Below are 21,040 nucleotides of genomic sequence, written 5' to 3' on the forward strand. Positions count from 1 at the left end.
AAATAAAACCTAAACCTAGATTATCTATCTATCTATCTATCTATCTATCTATCTATCTATCTATCTATCTATCTATCTATCTATCTATTTTTTTGAGACAGTCTCACTCTGTTGCCAGGCTGGAGTGCAGTGGCGCGATCTCAGCTCACTGCGACCTCTGACTCCCTGGTTCAAGCGATTATCCTGCCTCAATCTCCCGAGTAACTGGGATTACAGGCACGCACCACCACGCCCAGCTAATTTTTGTATTTTTAGTACAGACAGGGTTTCACCATGTTGGCCAGGATTGTCTTCATCTCCTGACCTTGTGATCCACCCACCTTGGCCTCCCAAAGTGTTGGGATTACAGGCATGAACCACCCCGCCTGGCCAAACCTAGATTATTTTAAGAGCCTTATAAAGTCGCCTGTGGGTTCTTTCTCGTCTTCATTTTACTCTGCAGAATGTCACTAGAATAATTTCCCAAAACTTGACTTTCGGCATGTCATCCCATTGTTCGATTAGTTTTTTAGATTACAAAGAATCATGGTGAAATGGCTTAGAATCATGTGATCAGTTCTGTCAGTTGGGGATCTGGCATGACAAAACCTCTCTTTGGCTTCATTTACTCCATTATTAAACTGGATATAGTAATATCTACCTCACAGAGTTGCCATGAAAATGAGAAGGAACAGTACACATGAAAGTAGTGTGAAAATTTAAATGTCATATAAATGACAATAGTTAATATTTACGGAATGCTTACTATGTGCTAAGCACTGTTCTCAGTATTTTTACATAGAATAATTGGTAATTCATTTAACCATCACAATGGCTCTTTGAGTTAAAAACCATTATCTCCATTTGATTAGGAAACTAGAGCACAGAGAGGTTGTCATTTGCTTAGTTACTGACCTAAGCTAGGATTTGAACCCAGTTTTGCTCCAAAGTTCATACTCTTAAGCACTACATTCTATTGCCCATTATGTCCACACAAATGTTCAATATCATTATTCTATGGCTCACCAGTAATTATAATGTTCATATACTTTAGATACCTTAGCCTCACAATTCAAATTCTTCATAATCTAATCACCAACTCACTTTTCCCAAACTTATCTCGCAGCACCCCTAAAATATTAACTCTTGACTCGTGACAAATTTTATTATCCTTTTAATAAGTTTGTTTTTCACATTTCCTTATGTTGTTCCCTCTACTTAAAATGGCCTTGTTCTTTCTCTTCACTAATTCAAATTCTACTTACTATTTAAGAGACAGATCCTGGATCCTTACCTGTTCATAAATTCACTGAATCAATGTATTTGGTTTTAAGCCCACTGTATGAGAAACACTTCCATTTGGTCTAATGGTTTTCCAAATAACTATAAAATTTATTGACAGTACTGCTCATTTGGAATTTAATTACATACAAACTTTTGTTTTTTTTTTTTTGAGATGGAGTCTTGCTCTGTCGCTCAGACTGGAGTGCAGTGGTGTCATCTTGGTCACTGCAACCTCTGCCTCCCGCGTTCAAGCGATTCTCCTGCCTCAGCCTCCTGAGTGGCTGGGATTACAGATGCGTGACGCCACACCCAGCTAATTTTTTGTATTTTTAGTAGAGACGGGGTTTCATCATGTTGGCCAGGCTGGTCTGGAACTCCTGACCTCAGGTGATCTGCCCTCCTCGGCCTCCCAAAGGGCTGGGATTACAGGAGTGAGCCATCATGCCCAGCCTATATACTAATTTATATACTTAAATAACCATTTATTGTTTACCTTTGTATTCTCTGTAGTATATAGAAGATTTAATAATTTTAAAATAACAGGGTAGAGAAAGCCTTTGCTTTGGAATCAAGTACTACAGACCAGATTTCAAATCCTAGCTATGCCAAATTATTTATTTTTTTTAAAGTCTCTGTTTCTTTGTTGATCAATGGGGATAATATCTATTCTCATAAGTTTATTAAGAAGATTAAATGTGAACAACATATATCAAATGCCTAGAATAATGTTTGGCTCATTATGAGTATTCAGTATATATTAGTTTCTTTTTCCTTTTACTTGAGGAAACTTTATTCGTTCATTTGACAAGTATTGATTAGGTGCCTATTATACCTGACACCATTCTAAGAGCTAGCAATTCAGTGATGAACAATGGACAAAATACCTATCTTCAGGAAATTTCTGTTCTGCATAAAGTCAGATAAGGGGTTTGAAGGAAAAATACAGTAAGGAGATAAAGAATGATGTTAGGTGTTATTTTAGGTAGGGCGGTCAGGGAAGACTCTCAAGAGATGACACTTAAGGAGATGACCTTAAGGAAATAGAGAACAAAGCATTGGGATGTTTGGGGGAAGACTGCTCCTTGTAGAGAGGGAAAGTACAAAGGGCCTTAAGACAGATGGCTCTAGGAAGAAAGCCAAGTTACTATGATTGGAACAAACAAAGGTATAGTGGTAAAGAACTGGTCAGCAGTAGATCAGACAGAGCTCTTCAGTACTTTGTCAAGACTTAAGCTTTTACTCTGATGTACAAGCCTGTAGAAGGTTTTGTACATACATGGCATGACCTCACGAATTATTTTAAAGGGCTACTCTAGCTGTTAAGTGAACAGACTACAAGGGAACAAGTACAAAGGCAAGATTAGTTAGGAAGTTATAAATGGAAAATGATATATAGTTTTACATCCTGATTCCTAAGCAAAGACCACAGATACATTACAACAGTCAGGAAACAAAAATAACACAAATCCCAAAGAATCCACAATAAAACTACTAGAATTAGTAAATTCATCACAGCTGTAGAGTACAAGATCAACACACAAAATTCACTTGTGTTTGCATACGTCGGCAATGAGCAATCTGAAAATGAAATTAAGAAAATAATTCTAACTACAATAGCATTCAAAAGAATAAAACATCTAGAAATAACTTTTACCAAGTAAGTGAAAGACCTGTATACTACAAACTCAAAACATTGCTGAAAGAAATTAAAGTAGAAAAGAATCCTGTGTTCATGGATTGAAAGATTTAATATTGTTAAGACGGCAATACTACCCAAAGCAATCTACAGATTTAATGCAATCCCTATCAAAATTCCAATGGCTTTTTTTCAGAACTGAAAAAGTCAATCCTTAAATTCATATGGAATTCCAAGAGGTCCCAAATAGCTAAAACAATAATGAAAAAAGAACAAAGTTAGGGACTCATACTTTGTCATTTTAAAACTTACTACAAAGCTATAGTAATCAAAACATTGTGGCACTGGTATGAAAACAGACATATAGATGAATGGAATAGCACTGAGAATCCAGAGATAAACCTATACATCGATGGCTGATTGATTTTCAACATGAGTGCCAACACCATTCAGTGGAAAAGAATATTCTCTTCAACAGCTTAGTCCTGTAACAACTGGATATTCACATGCAAAAAAATGAAGTTGGTCCCTTGTCTCATGGCATACATAAAAATTAATTCAAAACTCATTGATGACTTCAATATAGGAATTCAAACCATAAAACTCCAAAGAAAACATAATGATAAATCTTCATGACCTTGAATTTGGCAATGGATTCTCAGGTATCACAACAAAAGTACATGAAACAAAAGGAAAAACAGATAAATGAGACTTCATCAAAATTTAAAACATCAGTAGACATTATCAAGAAAGTAAAAAAAAAAAGGGAGGAATATTTGCAAATCATTTGTCTAATATAAGGATTTAGTATCTAGAACACATGAAGAACTCTTACAACTTAACAATGGAACAATGAACAACCCAATTAAAATAGGGCTAAGGACCTGGATAGACATTTGTCCAAAATATATATATAAAAGGCCAATAAGCACATGAAAAGATGCTTAATATAATTAGTCATTAGGGAAATGCAAATTAAAACCACAATGAGATACCACTTCACACCCATTTGTATGGATATAATGAAGAAAACAAAAACATAGAAAACAAGTGTTGGCAAGGATGTGCAGAAAACAGAATCCTCATAAACTGCTAGTAGGAATGGAAAATGGTAAAGCCTCTGTGAAAAACAGTTTGGTGGCTCCTCAGAAAATTAAACAGGTACTAAACAAATCCATGTTTATGCATGTTCCTAACAGTACCATTCACAATAGCCAAAAGATAGAAATAACCCAAATGTCCATCAATGAATGAATGAACAAATTGTGATACATACACAAAATGGAATATTACTCAGCCATAAAAAGAATGAAGTACTGATACATGCTACAACATGGATGAACCTTGAAAACATTATGCCAACTAAAAGAAGCCAAACACAAAATACCACATATTGTATGACACCATTTATGGACATACCCAGAATAGGAACATTCATAGAGACAGAAGGCAGATTAGTGGTTGCCAGCAGCTGAGGAGAGGGAATGGAGAGTGGGGTTTCCTTTTGGGCTGATGAAAATGTCTGGGAACTAGATAGACGTGGTGGTTGTACAACACTGTGAATGTACTTGAATGCCACTGAGTTATTAACTTTAAAATGAAATTTATTTTATGTTATGTGAACTTCACCTCAATTAAAAAAACAGAAAAGGAAAAAAGTAATAAATATATTTTAAGATGTCATTACTAATTCCTATGTTAGGTATGTGTGAATGTGTGTGTATATATATATAATTTTTTTTTTTTTTAGACAGAGTCTTGCTCTGTCGCCCAGGCTGGAGTGCAATGGCATGATCCTGGCTCATTGCACCCTCCCCCTCCTGGGTCCAAGTGATTCTCCTGCCTCAGCCTCCCAAGTACCTGGGATTACAGGCACACACCACCACACCCAGGGAATTTTTTTGTAATTTTAGTAGAGACGGGGTTTTGCCATGTTGCCTAGGCTGGTCTCGAACTCCTGAGCTCAGGCAATCCACCCGCCTCGGCCTCCCAAAGTGCTAGGATTACAAGCATGAGCCACTGTGCCCGGCCTAGGCATATATTTTGAACTGTTTTAGTAGTGGTGGTGATAGATTTGCTCTAATATATCAAAATTTTCTAATTCTGTCTAGTTAATATCTGTGGCCATACATAAAAGAAAGCGAAATAGCCTGCTTAGGGTTCAAATATTCATGACCCTAGCAACAGTAGTATTCTGTTCTACATAGGAAGAAAACTGCCATGAACAGAAAATGTAATCCATATTTATAAAATCTAAACACATATTTACCTAAGTTCTACTTGATAACATAGGAACTAGAAAATCTCTAAGGCTTTCAGTAAATATGATCTGAATAAAAAATCCTTGAACTCCACAATTTGTTAGAAAAGTCAGCGAAAACCAAAACAGCAGCAACAACAACAAAAACCCCAAGGACCTCTGTAAAACAATAAATGCTAAAGACATATTCTTCTGAATGAAAATACTATATTTAAGCTAATGAACTTATTTGCTTTCAAAATGGTTCAAAAAACAGGGACCAGGCATGGTGGCTCCTGTAATCCCAGTGTTTTGGGAGGCCAAAGTGGGAGGATCACTGGAGGCAAAGAGTTCAAGACCAGCCTAGGCGATATAGTGAGACTCTGTCTCTACAAAAAAGTTAAAAAATTAGCCAGGCATGGTGCTACTCCATACTTGTATTCCTGGCTACTCAAGAGTCTGAGGCAGGAGGATCACCTGAGTCCAGGAGGTCTAGGCTGCAGTGAGCTAGGATGGGGCCACTGTACTCCAGCCTGGGCAACAGAGAGAGACCCTGTCTCTGAAGGAAAAAAAAAGTTTCAAAAAGCAAAAGGCAATTTTAACTGTTAATAGTCAAGTTATTCATCAAAGATCCGAAACTTTCAATTGCACATAAATCTAAAACCTAAGGGCATATATAAGCAATACAATGAAACCTCCTTCATTTGGCATGATCTTCCTGAAGCAAACTTTTGTAGATTTACTGGGGATTAAACCACAATACTCTTGCTAGACAAGATCATCATAAAAAATTCCAGGGAATCAAAAAACAAATTAGTATCATTTTTAAGAATAAGTATATCATCTCTCTGATCCATGAGTCCCAAGAATAAAAGATATATAAGGTCCCATCACAAACTTCCCATGGCTTCATGAATTTTTAACTTAAAAATCAGCTAACAATCATTAAGCATTTATTTTGGGGTAAGCAATATACTCAATGTTTTTCATGCATAATTTCATTAGTTCTCACAGCAACACTATAAATTGGTTTTTCTCAGCAGATACATGAAGAAACTAAGGCTTACTCAAAATAGGTTCCTTGCCCAGGATCACAAGGATGTAATAACCCTACAATCTGGCTCCAAAGCCTGCACACTTAACAATGGGGCTAGGTTGTGTTAGTAAGCCAATATGTACCTGTTTTTAAAAAAAAAACACCCAAACAGAAGTTTGTTCTAAAACTTACAAAATTACAGTCCTCTCTGTATTAAGTTGCCAAATCACTTTTCTTTAAAGGAACATTAAAAAAATTTTAACAAGTAAAGTATGTGTATAGGAAAAGAACCACAAATATTATAAAGAATATGAGAAGCCTCGTCTCACTCCAGATCTTCTGAAGAAAACCATGTTAACAATTCGTCTATTATCTTTCAAGAATTTCTTGATGCATAAAGAAACACATACTGACTATTTTTTAAAAAACAAATCACCAATTACAACTGGGAGCATGCTATATATGCTATTCCAGGCCTTTTTTTTTTCACTTATATCCTGGAGTGGAGATTTTCCAGTATCAGTGCACAAAGATCTCACTCATTTTCTAATGTAAACTTTTTGAATCTAAGTGTTACATACATATGGAAAAATGGATAAATCATAAGTATACAACATGATGAAAAATGAAGTGAATCAGCACCCAGAACACAGCATATTACAAGCATCCTAGAAGTTCCGGCTCATATTCTTTCCAATTGCTATCCATTCCACTCCTGATTTTTGCCTGTTTTTTGAACTCCATGTAAATGGAATCATGTGATATGTATTCTTTGTGTCTGGCTTGTTTTGTTTAACATTTGTGAGAGCCATCATGTTCTTGTATGTAGCTATAGTTTGTTATTCTCATTACTTACAGTTATGTGAGCCTATTGCTCCTAGACTATAAACCTGTCCACCATGTTACTGTACAGGATACTGTAGGCAATTGTAACACAATGGTAGTATTTGTCTCTTAACATCTCTAAACATAGAAAAGACACAGTAAAAATACAGTATAAAAGATAAAAAATGGTACACCTGTATGGGGTACTTACAATGAATGGAGCTATAGGACTGGAAGTTGCTCTGGGTGAGTCAGTGAGTGAGTGGTGAGTAAATGTGAAGACCTAGGACATTACACTATTGTGGACTTTATACACACTGTACACTTAGGCTACACTGAATTTATAAAAAAATTTTTTCTTTCATCAATAATAAATTAACCTTAGCTCACTGTAACTTTTTAACTTTATAAACTTAAAAAATTTGTAAACCTTTTTAACTCTTTTGTAATAATACCTAGCCTAAAACATGGACATACTGTATAACAATATAGACATATTTTTTCTTTATATCCTTATTCTGTAAACTTTTTTCTATTTTTACATTTTTTAATTTTTATTTTTACTTTTTAAACCTTCTTAAAAACTAAGGCATTAACACACATATTAGCCTAGGCCTACACATGATCAGAATCACCAATATCACTGTCTTCCACCTCCACATCTTGTCCCACTGGAAGGTCTTCGGGGCAATAACACACAGGGAGCTGTCATCTCCTATTCTATTAATGCCTTCTTCTGGAACACCTCCCGAAGGACCTGCCTGAGGCTGTTTTACAATTAACTCTTTTATTAATAAGTAGGAGGAGTTCACTCTAAAATAATAAATAGTATAGCATATACATAAATCAGTAAGTCATTTATTATCATGATCAAGTATTATGTACATGAATTTTAAGTGCTAAACTTTTATATGGCTGGCAGTGCAATATGTTTGTCTATACCAACACTGCCACAAGCATCTAAATAATATGTTATGCTATGATGGCTATGCCGTCCATTACGCAACAGCAATTTTTCAGTTCCATTATAATCTTATGGGACTACCTTCATATCTGCAGTCTGCTGCTGACCAAGACATTGTTACATGGTACATGACTGGATACTATTACAAACAATATTACTTAAGTGTTCTCATACATGTCTTTTGGTGGACATATGTAAGCATTTCTATTAGAACTGGGTCACAGGTTAGTACAGGGGTTTCCAATCTCCAGGCCATGGACCAGTACTGGTCCGTGCTCTGTCAGGAACCAGGCCACACAGCAGGAGGTGAGCTGCTGGTGAGAGAGCATTACCTCCTGAGCTCCGCCTTCTGTCAGATCAACGGCATTAGATTCTCAGAGGAGAACAAACCCTATTGTGAGCTGCGCATGGGAGGGATCTCTAGGTTTCGCGCTTCTTATGAGAATCTAACTAATGCCTGATGATCGGAGGTGGAAGGGTTTCACCTTGAAACCATCCCCTCTCCTACCCGCCAGCCCAGTGAAAAAATTGTCTTCCACAAAACTGATTCCTGTTGCCAAAAAGTTCTCCAAAGTGCTGTGTCCATTTTCACTCCCACCATTACCTCATTCATCTTAATATCTCCATGGTATTCCACTGTACAGAGGTAATATAATTTAAAGAGCTATCAATTTATGAATATTTGAGTGGTTTCTAGGATTTTTCTACTATAAACAAAATGGCAATGACTATCCTCCTAGCATACATGTCTTTGCAACCATGTACAAGTATGTTTGTAGGATAAATTTCTAGAAACAAAATGGCTTAATCAACATAATTTTGCCTAAAATTTTTACACACACTGCCAAATTATCCTCCAAAGAGATAGCAACAATGAGTACTCTTACCACTAGTGTACCAGAGCCTATTTCACACCTTATACCCACTGTAAATGGCCAAACCAGTAAGTGAAATATGGTATACTGTTATTGTACCAAATTAAGTTATATATGTTAGTAGGAACCTGCAAAAGAAACAAGTTTGAAAAAAAAATCTAAACAGTCAACTTTTCATCTTAATGAAATTAAATATCTGAAACACGTGATTTTCAGAGAAATTATTAAATACTAGGTCATGTCCCCTTGAAAAACCACAGCAATTATGCACATTTTTTAATGTGAATGTTTGAAAAAAAGAATAGTGCTTGTACATGCATACTACGACTGTGTTTCTCTTTGACTCTCAACACTTATCTTTTAAGCACCCGCTGGAAGATAAATAAGGATAGACAGCTGGCTTTAACTATATTTACCCTCCCCCCTACAACATACACAAAGATCAAACAAAGAAGGGATCTGAGGTGAGAAAACATAATGCGTAACACTAAATGCATACACAGCACACATAAAAAACAAATCAGAATGTCTTACAAAAACATAGTCTGTATATACTAAACAAAAAAAACCTCAAATTGTAGCAATTAATTCACATAAAAAGAATGGAAAAATGTATTTTTTGTCTTTTTTTAATGATGATAATACCACATGCTCATCTTGAAAATTAAACAAAAAAAATTGCACCTACTAATGACTAAGGCATTTTCTATAGAAAGAACAACCCCCACCATATATACCTTATATTGACATAGCACTTTGCAACTACAAACATGTTTTACTTACACTTCTTATCTGATCCCTATGAACTGGCCTCAAGCTATCTTTTCACCCTTATCATCTAATATTCTCCTTCACCTTTGGCCAATTTATCACTTCTCTCCTTCATAACTTACTCCCTCCTTCTACACTCCATCCCCACCCCAGGCCAACTAAATCTCTTTGCTCAACTGTCTCCTCTCGAAATGGCTTTGATTCCACCAATGTCTAGCATAAACGTTTTTTCTTCCATGAAGTATTCCCTGATGCTCTCATTTAAAAGTAATCAGTTGTCTCTTTGAACTGCTTAGAAAATTTAACACCTTCTATCTTGCAGTATATTGCTTTAATATATGCCTTAATCTCCCTGGCATAATACATTTCATAAGGGATTCTCTTATTTATTTTAAGACTTGTAGGCATCAAGCATAACCCTTAGACACATAAAATTTACTTGCTGAATGAATGAATGAATCCTAAACAACCCTGCAAATTTAAGGTGTTAAGCTCATTTAACAGATGAGGAAACTGTTTCAGAGAAGTTAAATGATGTCCTTAAAGCCAAAACAACTAACAGTGGAGCTGAAACTGAAACCCATGCAGGCCTTTTGTTCTTTCCACTACAGCTAGCTTGATAACATAGATCTGAGTTTTTAAATTGTATTATTTTCATGTATTCTATGTAAGTAAACTGTATTCACCTAAGGAAACAGAACCAGATTAAAATATGATTATAAATTATAGCAACACTACATCATAAACTCAGGATTGACCATAACTATTAGAGTTGATTTTTAGTAACTGGTAGGAAGAAGAACTCTAACAATACAAATGAAAACACACTGTTAATAGGTAAAATTCATATGCTCTCTAAAAGCCATTACAATGTAGGTTATCATTTCATAATATACAATTGATAGTCTTAAGCAGAATGTTTATGAGGAATAATTAGTTCAGTAAATTATCTCTCGAACATCTACTATAAACTTGACAATGTGTTGGGAACTTAAAATGCAACAATACATAGTCCCTGCAATCAAGAATAGTTAAGTATGACAGTGACATAAAGCTTCCTTATTTGGGCATTATTATGATTACTAAAAGTCTGAAATGGAATATTATGGATATTCAAATAATGACATCTATTTTTAAATCATACAGGTTGATGCAAAAGTAATTGCAGTTTTGCCATTAAAAGTAATGGCAACTTTTGCACCAGCCTAATATTTCTTTGCAGACTTCATTGAACAAAATTTAGCCCTTTACTAATGATTCAGTTATTATTATGAGCACAATTACATAGACCCTTAGGTATACCAAGGTTATCTGTCCTTAAAAGTCCTTGACTATAAGAAGCTTTGAGATTTGTGTCTGTTTTTCTGCTGTTTGTGCGTGTGTTTTCTGAATATCATTTAATTTCATCTTTCTCCTTCTCTTCCAGCCAAACTTCCCCAATACTTTTCAAGCCCCTACTATGGTCTAAGCAGTGTTCTAGGTGCTAGAGATACAAGAGAGACAAATGCCCAGGCATCAAGAAAATTTATATTCCAGTGGAAAAAGAGATCACAAGAAATATAAATATATAATATATAATGTCAGGTAAGTATATGTACTCAGAAGAAAACTAACGTAGGCTAAAGGGACAGAATAGATTATTTTAGGGTTGGGTGATCAGGGAACGCTTTACTAAGAATGTAGCATTTGAATACAGACAAGTGATGAAATAAGCTAGGTAGACATCTTGGGGAAGAGCTCTTTAGGCAACTGCAGAGGCTCTTAGATTAGAATGAGCTTGATGCATCTAAGAAATACTAACACAAGTGTGGTCGGAAACAAAGTGAAGCTGAGTGTGGGGGAAGATGACAATATAATATCGGAAAGGCCCACAGAGGTGAGATCCTGTAAGTTCTTGCAGGCAATGGTAAGGAGTTTGGATTTTATTTTAAGAGTAGCCATGAATGAATTTTGAACAGGAGAGTGACATGATCTAACTTCCAATGGGGGGGAAAAAAAGACACTAGTAGCTATAAGGAGGCAAGAGTAGATGCAAGGAGACCGAGTCCAGAAGGCTGCTATACACTAAACAAGAAATGGCTGCTGGCCGGGCACGGTGGCTCATGCCTGTAACCCCAGCACTTTTGGAGGCTGAGGTGGGTGGATCACGAGGTCAGGAGTTCAAGACCAGTCTGGCCAACATAGTGAAACCTCGTCTCTACTAAAAATACAAAAAATTAGCCAGGTGTGGTGGTGTGCGCCTGTAATCCCAGCTATTCAGGAGACTGAGGCAGGAGAAACGTGTGAACCCAGGAGGCAGAGGTTGCAGTGAGCCGAGATCGGACCACTGCACCCCAGACCCGGCGACAGTGCGAGACCCCGTGTCAAAAAAAAAAAAAAAAAGAAATGGCTGCTTAGACAAGAGTGGCACTGGCCAAGGTGGTGAGAAGTAAATACATTTAGAACATGGTTTGAAGACAGACCAATAAGATTTGCTGATGGACTGAAGATTAAATATGAGGGACAAGAGAAACTAAAAGATTTTGGACTGAGAAATGGATGAAAGGTGATGCCAGATAGAAGAGCATATTTGGGGGTAAAAATCAAGGGATCTTTTGTCTGTGTAAGTTTGAGATATCTACTAGACAAATCCAACTAGCCAAGTAGACATCTTTCAGAAGAGAGAACATATATCTGGGAGTCATTAGCATATAGACGGTATTTATAGCCATAGGCTTGAATAAGATTGCCTAGATAGGAAACAAATATAGACAGAGGAGATTGAAGGATTGAGCCCAGCACTATACCCCAACATTTTGATGTCACAAAGAAAAGTATAGCTAGCAAAGGAGACTGGGAACAAACTGCCAGTAAAATTTAACAGGAAAACCAGCAGAGTGTGGTTTCTCCAGAAAAAACAATCAAACAAAGTGTTTCAAGAAGTGGTGACTGATAATGTCAAATGCTACTGTGGGGTGTGTCAAATTCTTTGGGGAGATTTAGTAAGATTATGCTTCCTTTGCTGTTATGTCATTTTTTGATGTTGTGAGTGCAGCTGCTCCTAGGAATCCTTCCTATCTCTTTCTAATTGTTTTTACTTCTATAGAATAGGAAATTATACAACCAAGCTTCTTAACACTATATGCAAAGTAATTGTAAATAGATTCTGAAAAGGATGCGAGAGGGTCTCCAATAAGCAAAGTGAAAGAGCTTTGTGAATGAATTTTGTAACATTATTTATCCTCATCTATGATCAAGAGAGCCAAGGTTTTTGATAAATAAACTCTGAAAAATTATATAGAAGTTATATACAGAAACTGGAAAATGATGAAGAAAAAGAAGTCATACATGAGCAATGTTTTAGAGAATAACCATACCCAAATGGGGAAAAAACGCCAACAAAACAAACAACTAAAAAAACCACATTTATAAGGACAAAAAACTTAGCCCTGATAGATTTATCTTTCAGTAGCTTTGGTAGTTGCATGCATAATTCCTTACAGAGGGGCAGAATATGACACAGGCATATTGGTAAGAATAAATTAATTCAAAATTTAAACTACTTACCGGCAAGCACAAGGGTAATATTCAGTACAATGAATATTCCACAAAATAGGCCAACTCTAAAAGTAGTCCATGCTGGTGCAGGCTGTGGACAGAAAAACAGCATTTGAGTACAGGACAAAACACTGATTGTATTTACTATATGCTGTAATAAAATAGTAGAATGAGTCTCAAAGTTCTACCATGAAAATAATATTTAATGTCCTAAATTTTTATAAATCTGAACCAGAGAATCAACCTTCATCATCCTATAATACTATTCAAGTTGCCAATTAATCAAGCTTTTTTTTATAGAAATCTGTGTCATGAAATAAGCAAGATTATAATCTTAGGCATCATATTATAGTATGTGGATTCTACACTCGAGGAATAAACCGTGTATTGAAAATATTCAGGAAAAAAAACCAGTAAAAAATAACAAAACAAGAAAAAGTAATACAAATAAAAGCACTGAGTATTAACAACTATTTATACAGCATTTACCTTGTATTAGGTTTTATAAGTAACCCAGAGATCATTTAAAGTATTTAAGGGGATGTGTACAGGTTATATGCAATAGTATGTCATTTTATAAGGGACTTGAGCATCCACGGATTTTGGTATCCACAGGATCCTGGAACCAATCTCCAACAGATACTAAGGAATGACTATATATATGTATGTGTGTGTGTGTGTGTGTATATATACACACACACACACACACATATATACACACACATATATATACATATATATACACATATATACATATCTACACATATATATACACATATATATGAGTTTTGTAAATAGGAGAGAGTTAAGATGCAATTTCATTTTTACAATTATATATATCTGAATTTTTAAAGTCAGTGTTACTCAGAGTTTGCACATTTGGTACAACAGATAAAATGAGAGACGATGATGGAGACAAGAACGCTTACTTTCTGATAGTACTTACATTATTATACTGAGGTAGCATTTTTTTTTTTTTTTTTCTGAGACATGGTCTCGTCGTATCGCCTAGGCTGGAGCGCAGGGGTGTGATCACGGCTTACTGAAGCCTCAACTTCCCAGACTCAAGTGATTCCCCACTTCAGCCTCCAGAGTAGCTGGGACTACTGTGTGTGCCACCATGCCCAGCTAAGTTTTGTATTTTTTGTAGAGATGAGGTTTCACTGTTTTGCCCAGGCTGGTCTTGAACTCCTGGGCTCAGGCAATCCACTTGCCTTGGCCTCCCAAAGTGCTGGGATTACAGGTGTAAGCCACAGTGCGCAGCCCATACTGGGGTAATTTAAAGTAAATTTTTCAGGATATACGAGAGGTTCTTAAGAGACTGATATATCCGAATCTCCCGTGTATGTAGGCTCAAAAATATTATCTATTATAATTTAATTTTATATTTAGAAAGTGATTTTTGAAACTTCTGCTTTCTAAAATAAATATGTAATAGAAAGCGCCTAAGATTGTAAATGTAAAGTGATGAGAAACACAGAGAGAGATAATCTTATAGACTTAAATATTTGCTGTGAATGTTATAAAATTTTTTGTTGTTAGAGATGATAGTACATTTCAGGTATTTTGTTTTCTAAAAACCTTCAAAAACAAAGCATTGAGACTCCCCTCTGTCTTATTATTACTTAATAGAGTAACAGATTCTAACTGTATTGTTAGTTTCTGACTGAAAGCATCCAAAAGATGATCATTTGTCTTTTCCAAAGATAAAAAGTTATCTTTAGTTTCAAAAATTGTTTATCATATATACAAAAGAATGCATATAATTTATTTAGACTGTTAGAAATGAATAATAAAGTGAATTTATAACTATTATCCATATTTAGAAGCTGAACATTTCCATTAACTTTGAATTCCCTATTCCTCCCTGATCCCAAAACCTTCCCTTCTCACCAGAGATAACCATTTCCATATTTTCTTTAGCTTTACCATCTCTACAGGCATTCTTAAACACCCTAATTTTTTGAAACTAATTTTAAAATGTTTATTCAAAACCAACTGACATAAAAAAATTGCACATACTTAAAGTATAGAATTTGTGTCTTTTCTCTCTGGATGCTTTCAAGATTCTTCTCTTTATTTCCAAGCAGTTTGACAATAATATGCTTAGGATTTTTAAAAACTGCTTTACTGACTAAATTGATATACAATAAACTGTATATATTTAAGGTGTACGATTTGATAAGTTTTGAAACTGCATAAACGTCTACAAAACCATCAGCATAATCAAGACAAAGAACATATCCACGACTCCCAAGAATTTCCCATGTGCCTTTGTAATCCTTTCCTCCCAGCCTACCCTACCCCACTCTATTCACAAGCAACCACTGATCTCCTTTCTGTCACTATTTATTAGTTTGCATTTTTTCTGGAGTCTTAGGTTAATGATATCATATAGTAGGTACCCTTTTTTTCTGCTTTCTTTCTCTCCACATAATTAATTTGAGGTTTATCCATATTGTTACATTTATCAATCAGTTATTCCTTTTTATTGCTAAGTAGTATTTCATTGTATGGATATACCACAAATTGTTTATCCATTCACCTACTGATAGACATTTGGGTTGTTTAGATGCTATGAACATTTGTGTAGAAATCTTTATATGAACATATATTTGCACTTGTCTTGGGTAAATACCTAGGAGTGTAATAGCTAGACCATATGGTAGGTGTACACTTTTAAGAAACTTCCAAACTGTTTTCAAATGTGCTTATTCATTATACATTTTATATTCCACCAAAGCATATTAGAAAAGAGAGTTCCTACTCCTCCATCATTAGTATGATTAGTCTTTTTTAATCATTCTAACAGAGAATGTATTATCTTACCGTGGTTTTAATTGGCATTTCCATAATGCCTAATGATATTGAGCATTTTGTCACATGCTAATTTGCCACCTGTACATCTGTGAAGAACTGTTCAGGTCTTTTGCCCATTTTTAAAAGTTGGGTTGATTGTTTTCCTTCTATTGAGTATTGGAGTTCTTTATATATTCTAAATATAAGACCTTTAACAGATATGTTTTATAAATATTTTCTGCTAGTCTCTTGCTTTTCTTTTCATTCTCTTAATATGTCTTTTGAAGAGCATACGTTTTTTAATTTTGATGAGGTGCTTTTGGTGTCATTTGTAAGAAATCTTTGCATAACCCAAAGTCATTAGGACTTTCTTCTATATTTTCTTCTAGAAATTTGTAGTTTCCAGTTTTCATTTAGATCTATGGTACATTTAGAACTGTATGTTGTGAAGTATGGATGAAAGCTCATTTTTTTTTTTTTTTTTTTGGTATATGGAATTCAACTGTTTCAGCATCATTAGTTGAAAATGCTACCCTTCTCCACTAATCTGCTTTATATCTTTATCAAATATCTGTTGTTCGTAATATGTTAGTCTATTTTTGGACACTCTATTCTGGTCCATTGATCTATTTGCCTACCATGACACTATTACCACACTCTCTTGATTACTGCAGCTTTAATAAGCTTTCATAAGGTAATGTTAATCCTTCAATTTATGTTCCAAAGTTGCTTTGGCTATTCTAGGTCCTCTGCCTTTCCATATACTTTTCTTTTTTTGGAGACAGAGTCTTGCTCTGTCACTCAGTGCAGTGGCGCGATCTCGGCTCACTGCAACCTCCACCTCCTGGGTTCAAGTGATTCTTGTGCTTCAGCCTCTCAAGTAGCTGGGATTACAGGCATGTGCCACGAAGCCCAGCTAATTTTTGTATTTTAGTCGAGATGGGGTTTCATCATGTTGGCCAGGCTGGTCTTGAACTCCTGGCCTCAAGTGATCCACCTGCCTCAGCCTCCCAAATTTCTGGGATTACAGGCATGAGCCATCGTGCCTGGCCTCCATATAAATTTTTAAATCTGCTTATCAATTTTACAAAGAAGTCTTCTGAGATTTCTGAACTGGAACGTATTATATCTATAAATCACCTCAGGAAGAAACAACGTATCTTTAAAATACTGGGTTTGTGCAATATACCCATGAACATAGCATCTCTCTCATCCAAGTCTTTAATTTTGCTCAGCAGTGTTTTGTAGTTTTCAATGTAAAGGCCTTACACATCTTTTGTCAGAATTATTACTAAGCATTGTATATTTTGATGATATTATAAACAGCATTGCTTTAACATTTTTTGATTTCCAATTGTTCTTGCAAGTATCTAGACAAATGATTTTACATATTGGTCTTGTATTTGGCAACCCTGCTAAACTCATTTGTTAGTTACAGTAGCTATTCTATAGATTCACTAGATTTTCTACATAGATCATCAAGTCACTGGCAAAACCCCACTGGTTTTACTTCTTCGTTTCTACCCTGAATGTCTTTTATTTCTTTTTCTTCCCTTACCGCACTGGCTATAATCTCCAGCACAATGTTGAATACAGGTGTTAAAAGTGAATACCCTTTTTTGGGCCAAGTCTTAGGGAGAAAGCATGCAGTGTTTACCATTGAGTATGATAATAATTGTAGAGGTTTTATTTTTTTTTTAATAGATGCCTTTCATTAGGCTATGGAAGCTCTTTCTGTTATTGATTTCTATTCCACTGTTGTCTGAAAATATACTTTGTATGACTTAAACCCTTCTATATTTATTGAGACTTGTTTTATGACACAGAAGATATCACTTAATAAATTTTCTTTTTTTATAACTACTGTGTAGATATCATTTAATAAATGCTTTTTTGGAGTAAGCTATATAGCAATCCAGCATATCTGAACCCACCAGATCATTTTTTTTAAATCACATCTTAATCATCTGATGATACCAATAAGTTAACATGTCAGTAAGAATAAACAAGAAAGTACAGTATGAGAAGAGAAAGGTGGAAGACATTATAATTCAGAATGAAGTAAAATATAGCATATAATGTTTAAAAAACTAAAATAAGAAAAATAGCAACTACTTATAAACTTTGGCTGAAAATTTTTTTAAGATAATGGGGCCAGCTAAATACTGTGTTGATTATTAAACAGGTGAAACCAAACAAACTACTGGAACCAAACACTAACCTGAGCAGCTCCCAAAGGGGGGACACGTAAACGCTTCATAGCCTTTTGTCTGTCACCATCTTCAAGTTCATTGGTCACTACAGCCTAGAAAGACAAATTATTACATTTTGGTTAGGTTATACTAAACTTGAGTGATGCACAAATAATTCTGTACCATTTATATATATTATATTCTGACAACTTTTTGGTGAATATATACTGATAAAGAAAATGAAAAAAAATCACAGGTAAGGCATATATATTCAAAGCTAGCAACTAGTTACAAAATAACAGAAATAAGGAATTGCTTCCCTAAATATAAAATGTGTAACTGAAAATACGTTGTAAATAAACGAGATTATTGTACCTCAGTTTCAGAGATAAGCTGGTTGATTTTCTTGCATGTATAAAATGGGGCCACTTCTACGTGAGCCACTCGCCAATCTGCTCCACGAGATGTTTCCAGGATCTTGTCATGCTTTTTCAGGATTTTTCGAAACCCTGTAAAATTCAGATTCTACAGAAAGAAATGAGAAACACAACTATAATTTCTACTACCATCAAAAAAGATGAAAAAGAATAAGCACTAAGCACTGACAGAGCTGGCTGGACAAAGATTAAGTACTCAAGGAAATGGCAAAGCTTTCATAAAAGCATCTACTACTAAAAGGATGACTCTTCTTTTTTATTCCTTTTATTCATTTCAAGGTAGTATGCTATTAGTAACACAAAGAAACCCTGAACTATGAACCCTATTATTTCTCTTTCAAGTAAATTAATGAAAGTCCTAAGCTCAAAATGTTTTTGTTTCCTGTTTTCTATGTATAATTATTTTCAAAATAGCTAATTTCTATTATTTTGCTGCTTTGGTCAAAAGAATTATTTTCAGAAAATGTTTTGCATTTGCCCATGCACTGAACACATTTATTTAGTTCTTTATTTTTGGAAGGACTGGTACAGGAGTATGTATCTCCCCCTGCCATGCAATCATGCATGTTCCAGTAAGGAAAATGGAAGATCATCTAGTGCTCTTAACTTTCATTTTCCTTTCACTCATTCTCAGTTTGGGTATGGGAGTGCTAAGAAGAGTAAGTAGAAAGGAGAAGTGATCATACTTACAGGGTTCAGTTTATAATGGGTAGAAGTCCCTACTTTTCCTCAATTTCTACAATAACAAAATACTATACATTTCAACATCTCAAATTGTTGTTCTTTGCCCAGCATGCAAAAAAGCTAAAAACTCAATTTGCAAGGTTACATCTTTAAACCAGAGGTCTCCCAAATTTGCTGATTACATGTCCCCAACAGTAAGAAATTGTGCACTCACTCCAGAACAGGCTTTCCTTACTTATTTGTTTACATATTTTTCCCTCATGCTTTAACGTATGATCTTAAAGTCTATGTGGGGTGCATACATACATCATGACTTAGAGATAGCTTTTAATCAATCTTCCTTTCTCCTTCATTCTCAAAATAAATGTATTCTTACAGAATAGATGACCCCCAAAGAATAGAAGATAAAGCAGAACTTTCATAATTAATTATTACTTTTGTTTTCCCAAGGAGCATTTTATAATGACTCCGAACAAAAGCTGCTAGGAAAGTTAATACAATAAAATTTAACAAAGATTTTTCCATGTAACACACAAACATAATTTATGAACTATAAAATGGTAATGTTGTTATACCATTATAGGAAAGAGGAAATACATTTTATTTTTGTTTTTTAAATTATAAAGCGATGAACAAATCTCAAAGCAAAGGAATTTATCACTATATAAATATATGTAATTATTTTTCTACTAAATTGTTTTCTTACTAGGTTTGTCTTCAAATGATAGAATATTAAATCACTAAAGAACAAAGTAGAATTATAGAAAAAAATGATAAACACATGCATTAACAATTTAAGATTACTGCAGATATGGGACTTTAACTACTTTTTATTTTAAAATTCTAATATTCCAGGTAATACTTTTGTTACATAATCTTTAGTTTTAATATGGTATATCATCCTATGACGATCCTAACCACTCATTATAAGTAATAATCACAAGAATAAAATAGAAAAAAAATAGTGCATAAGGTCTCTCTAAAGATTAGGGAGATGCTTTTCTCAATAACTTTAAAAAAATATGATTTTATTGCAGCCCATGGACAGTAAAATTGGAAGGATTCTTTCAGCTGCAAGTTGAAAAGTCAGGGTCTTTGTTTTATTAGTGTCAGCTGCAGAAAAATTAACTATCTGATAGCTTTTGTAGAAATTTCGCTATTGGTTAGGAGGACTATAAAAGCCCTTACAGGCTGGGAGCATTGGCTCACGCCTGTAATCCCAGCACTGGGTAGGCTGAGGCAGGCGGATCACTTTAGGTCAGGAGTTGAAGAACAGCCTGCCAACATGGTAAAACCCCATCTCTACTAAAAATACAAAAATTAGCTGGGGATGGTGGCGTGCGCCTGTAATCCCAGCTACTCAGGAGGCCGAGGTAGGAGAATTGCTTGAACCCAGGAGGCGGAGGTTGCAGTGAGCCGAGATCGTGTCATTGTACTCCAGCCTGGGTGACACAGTGAGACTCTGTTTCAAAAAAAGAAAAAAAAAAAAGAAAGGAAAAAAAAGAAAAGCCCTTACATAGCCAACAGAGGCTGGAGAGATGTATTATTTCTATTCATCACTATCAGAGCTGCCTCTAAAAACAGGAAGCAAACTGTTAGTCCTTGAGTTGTGGACTACCCCTAAATATTAAATATTATAGGAAAGTTTTTGGAATATGAATCTTCAAAAACAGAAGTCTTGTTAACACAGTTTTACTGCCTCTGACACATGGTTTTTAGCCAGTAGGAACCCCAAGAATAACAACATGTTAAGGATTTTCCTTTTTGGAACTGACCCACTGG

At 35.0% G+C, this 21,040-nt stretch overlaps 1 protein-coding gene across 1 annotated transcript in view; it reads right to left on the minus strand.

Annotated features, from left to right (window-relative positions):
* The window catches only part of XPR1 (xenotropic and polytropic retrovirus receptor 1), a 245,606-nt gene that overhangs the window by 55,445 nt on the left and 169,121 nt on the right, over nt 1-21,040 (minus strand). The window contains exons 5-7 of the mRNA XM_031012573.3: nt 18,513-18,662; nt 18,167-18,250; nt 13,156-13,237 (exon numbers count right to left, since the gene is read on the minus strand). Coding sequence (XP_030868433.1) covers nt 13,156-13,237; nt 18,167-18,250; nt 18,513-18,662 — 316 coding nt within the window. The remainder of the gene's footprint in view (nt 1-13,155; nt 13,238-18,166; nt 18,251-18,512; nt 18,663-21,040) is intronic.

The sequence above is a fragment of the Gorilla gorilla genome, chromosome 1, assembly GCF_029281585.2.
Source record: "Gorilla gorilla gorilla isolate KB3781 chromosome 1, NHGRI_mGorGor1-v2.1_pri, whole genome shotgun sequence".
Lineage (NCBI taxonomy): Eukaryota > Metazoa > Chordata > Mammalia > Primates > Hominidae > Gorilla > Gorilla gorilla.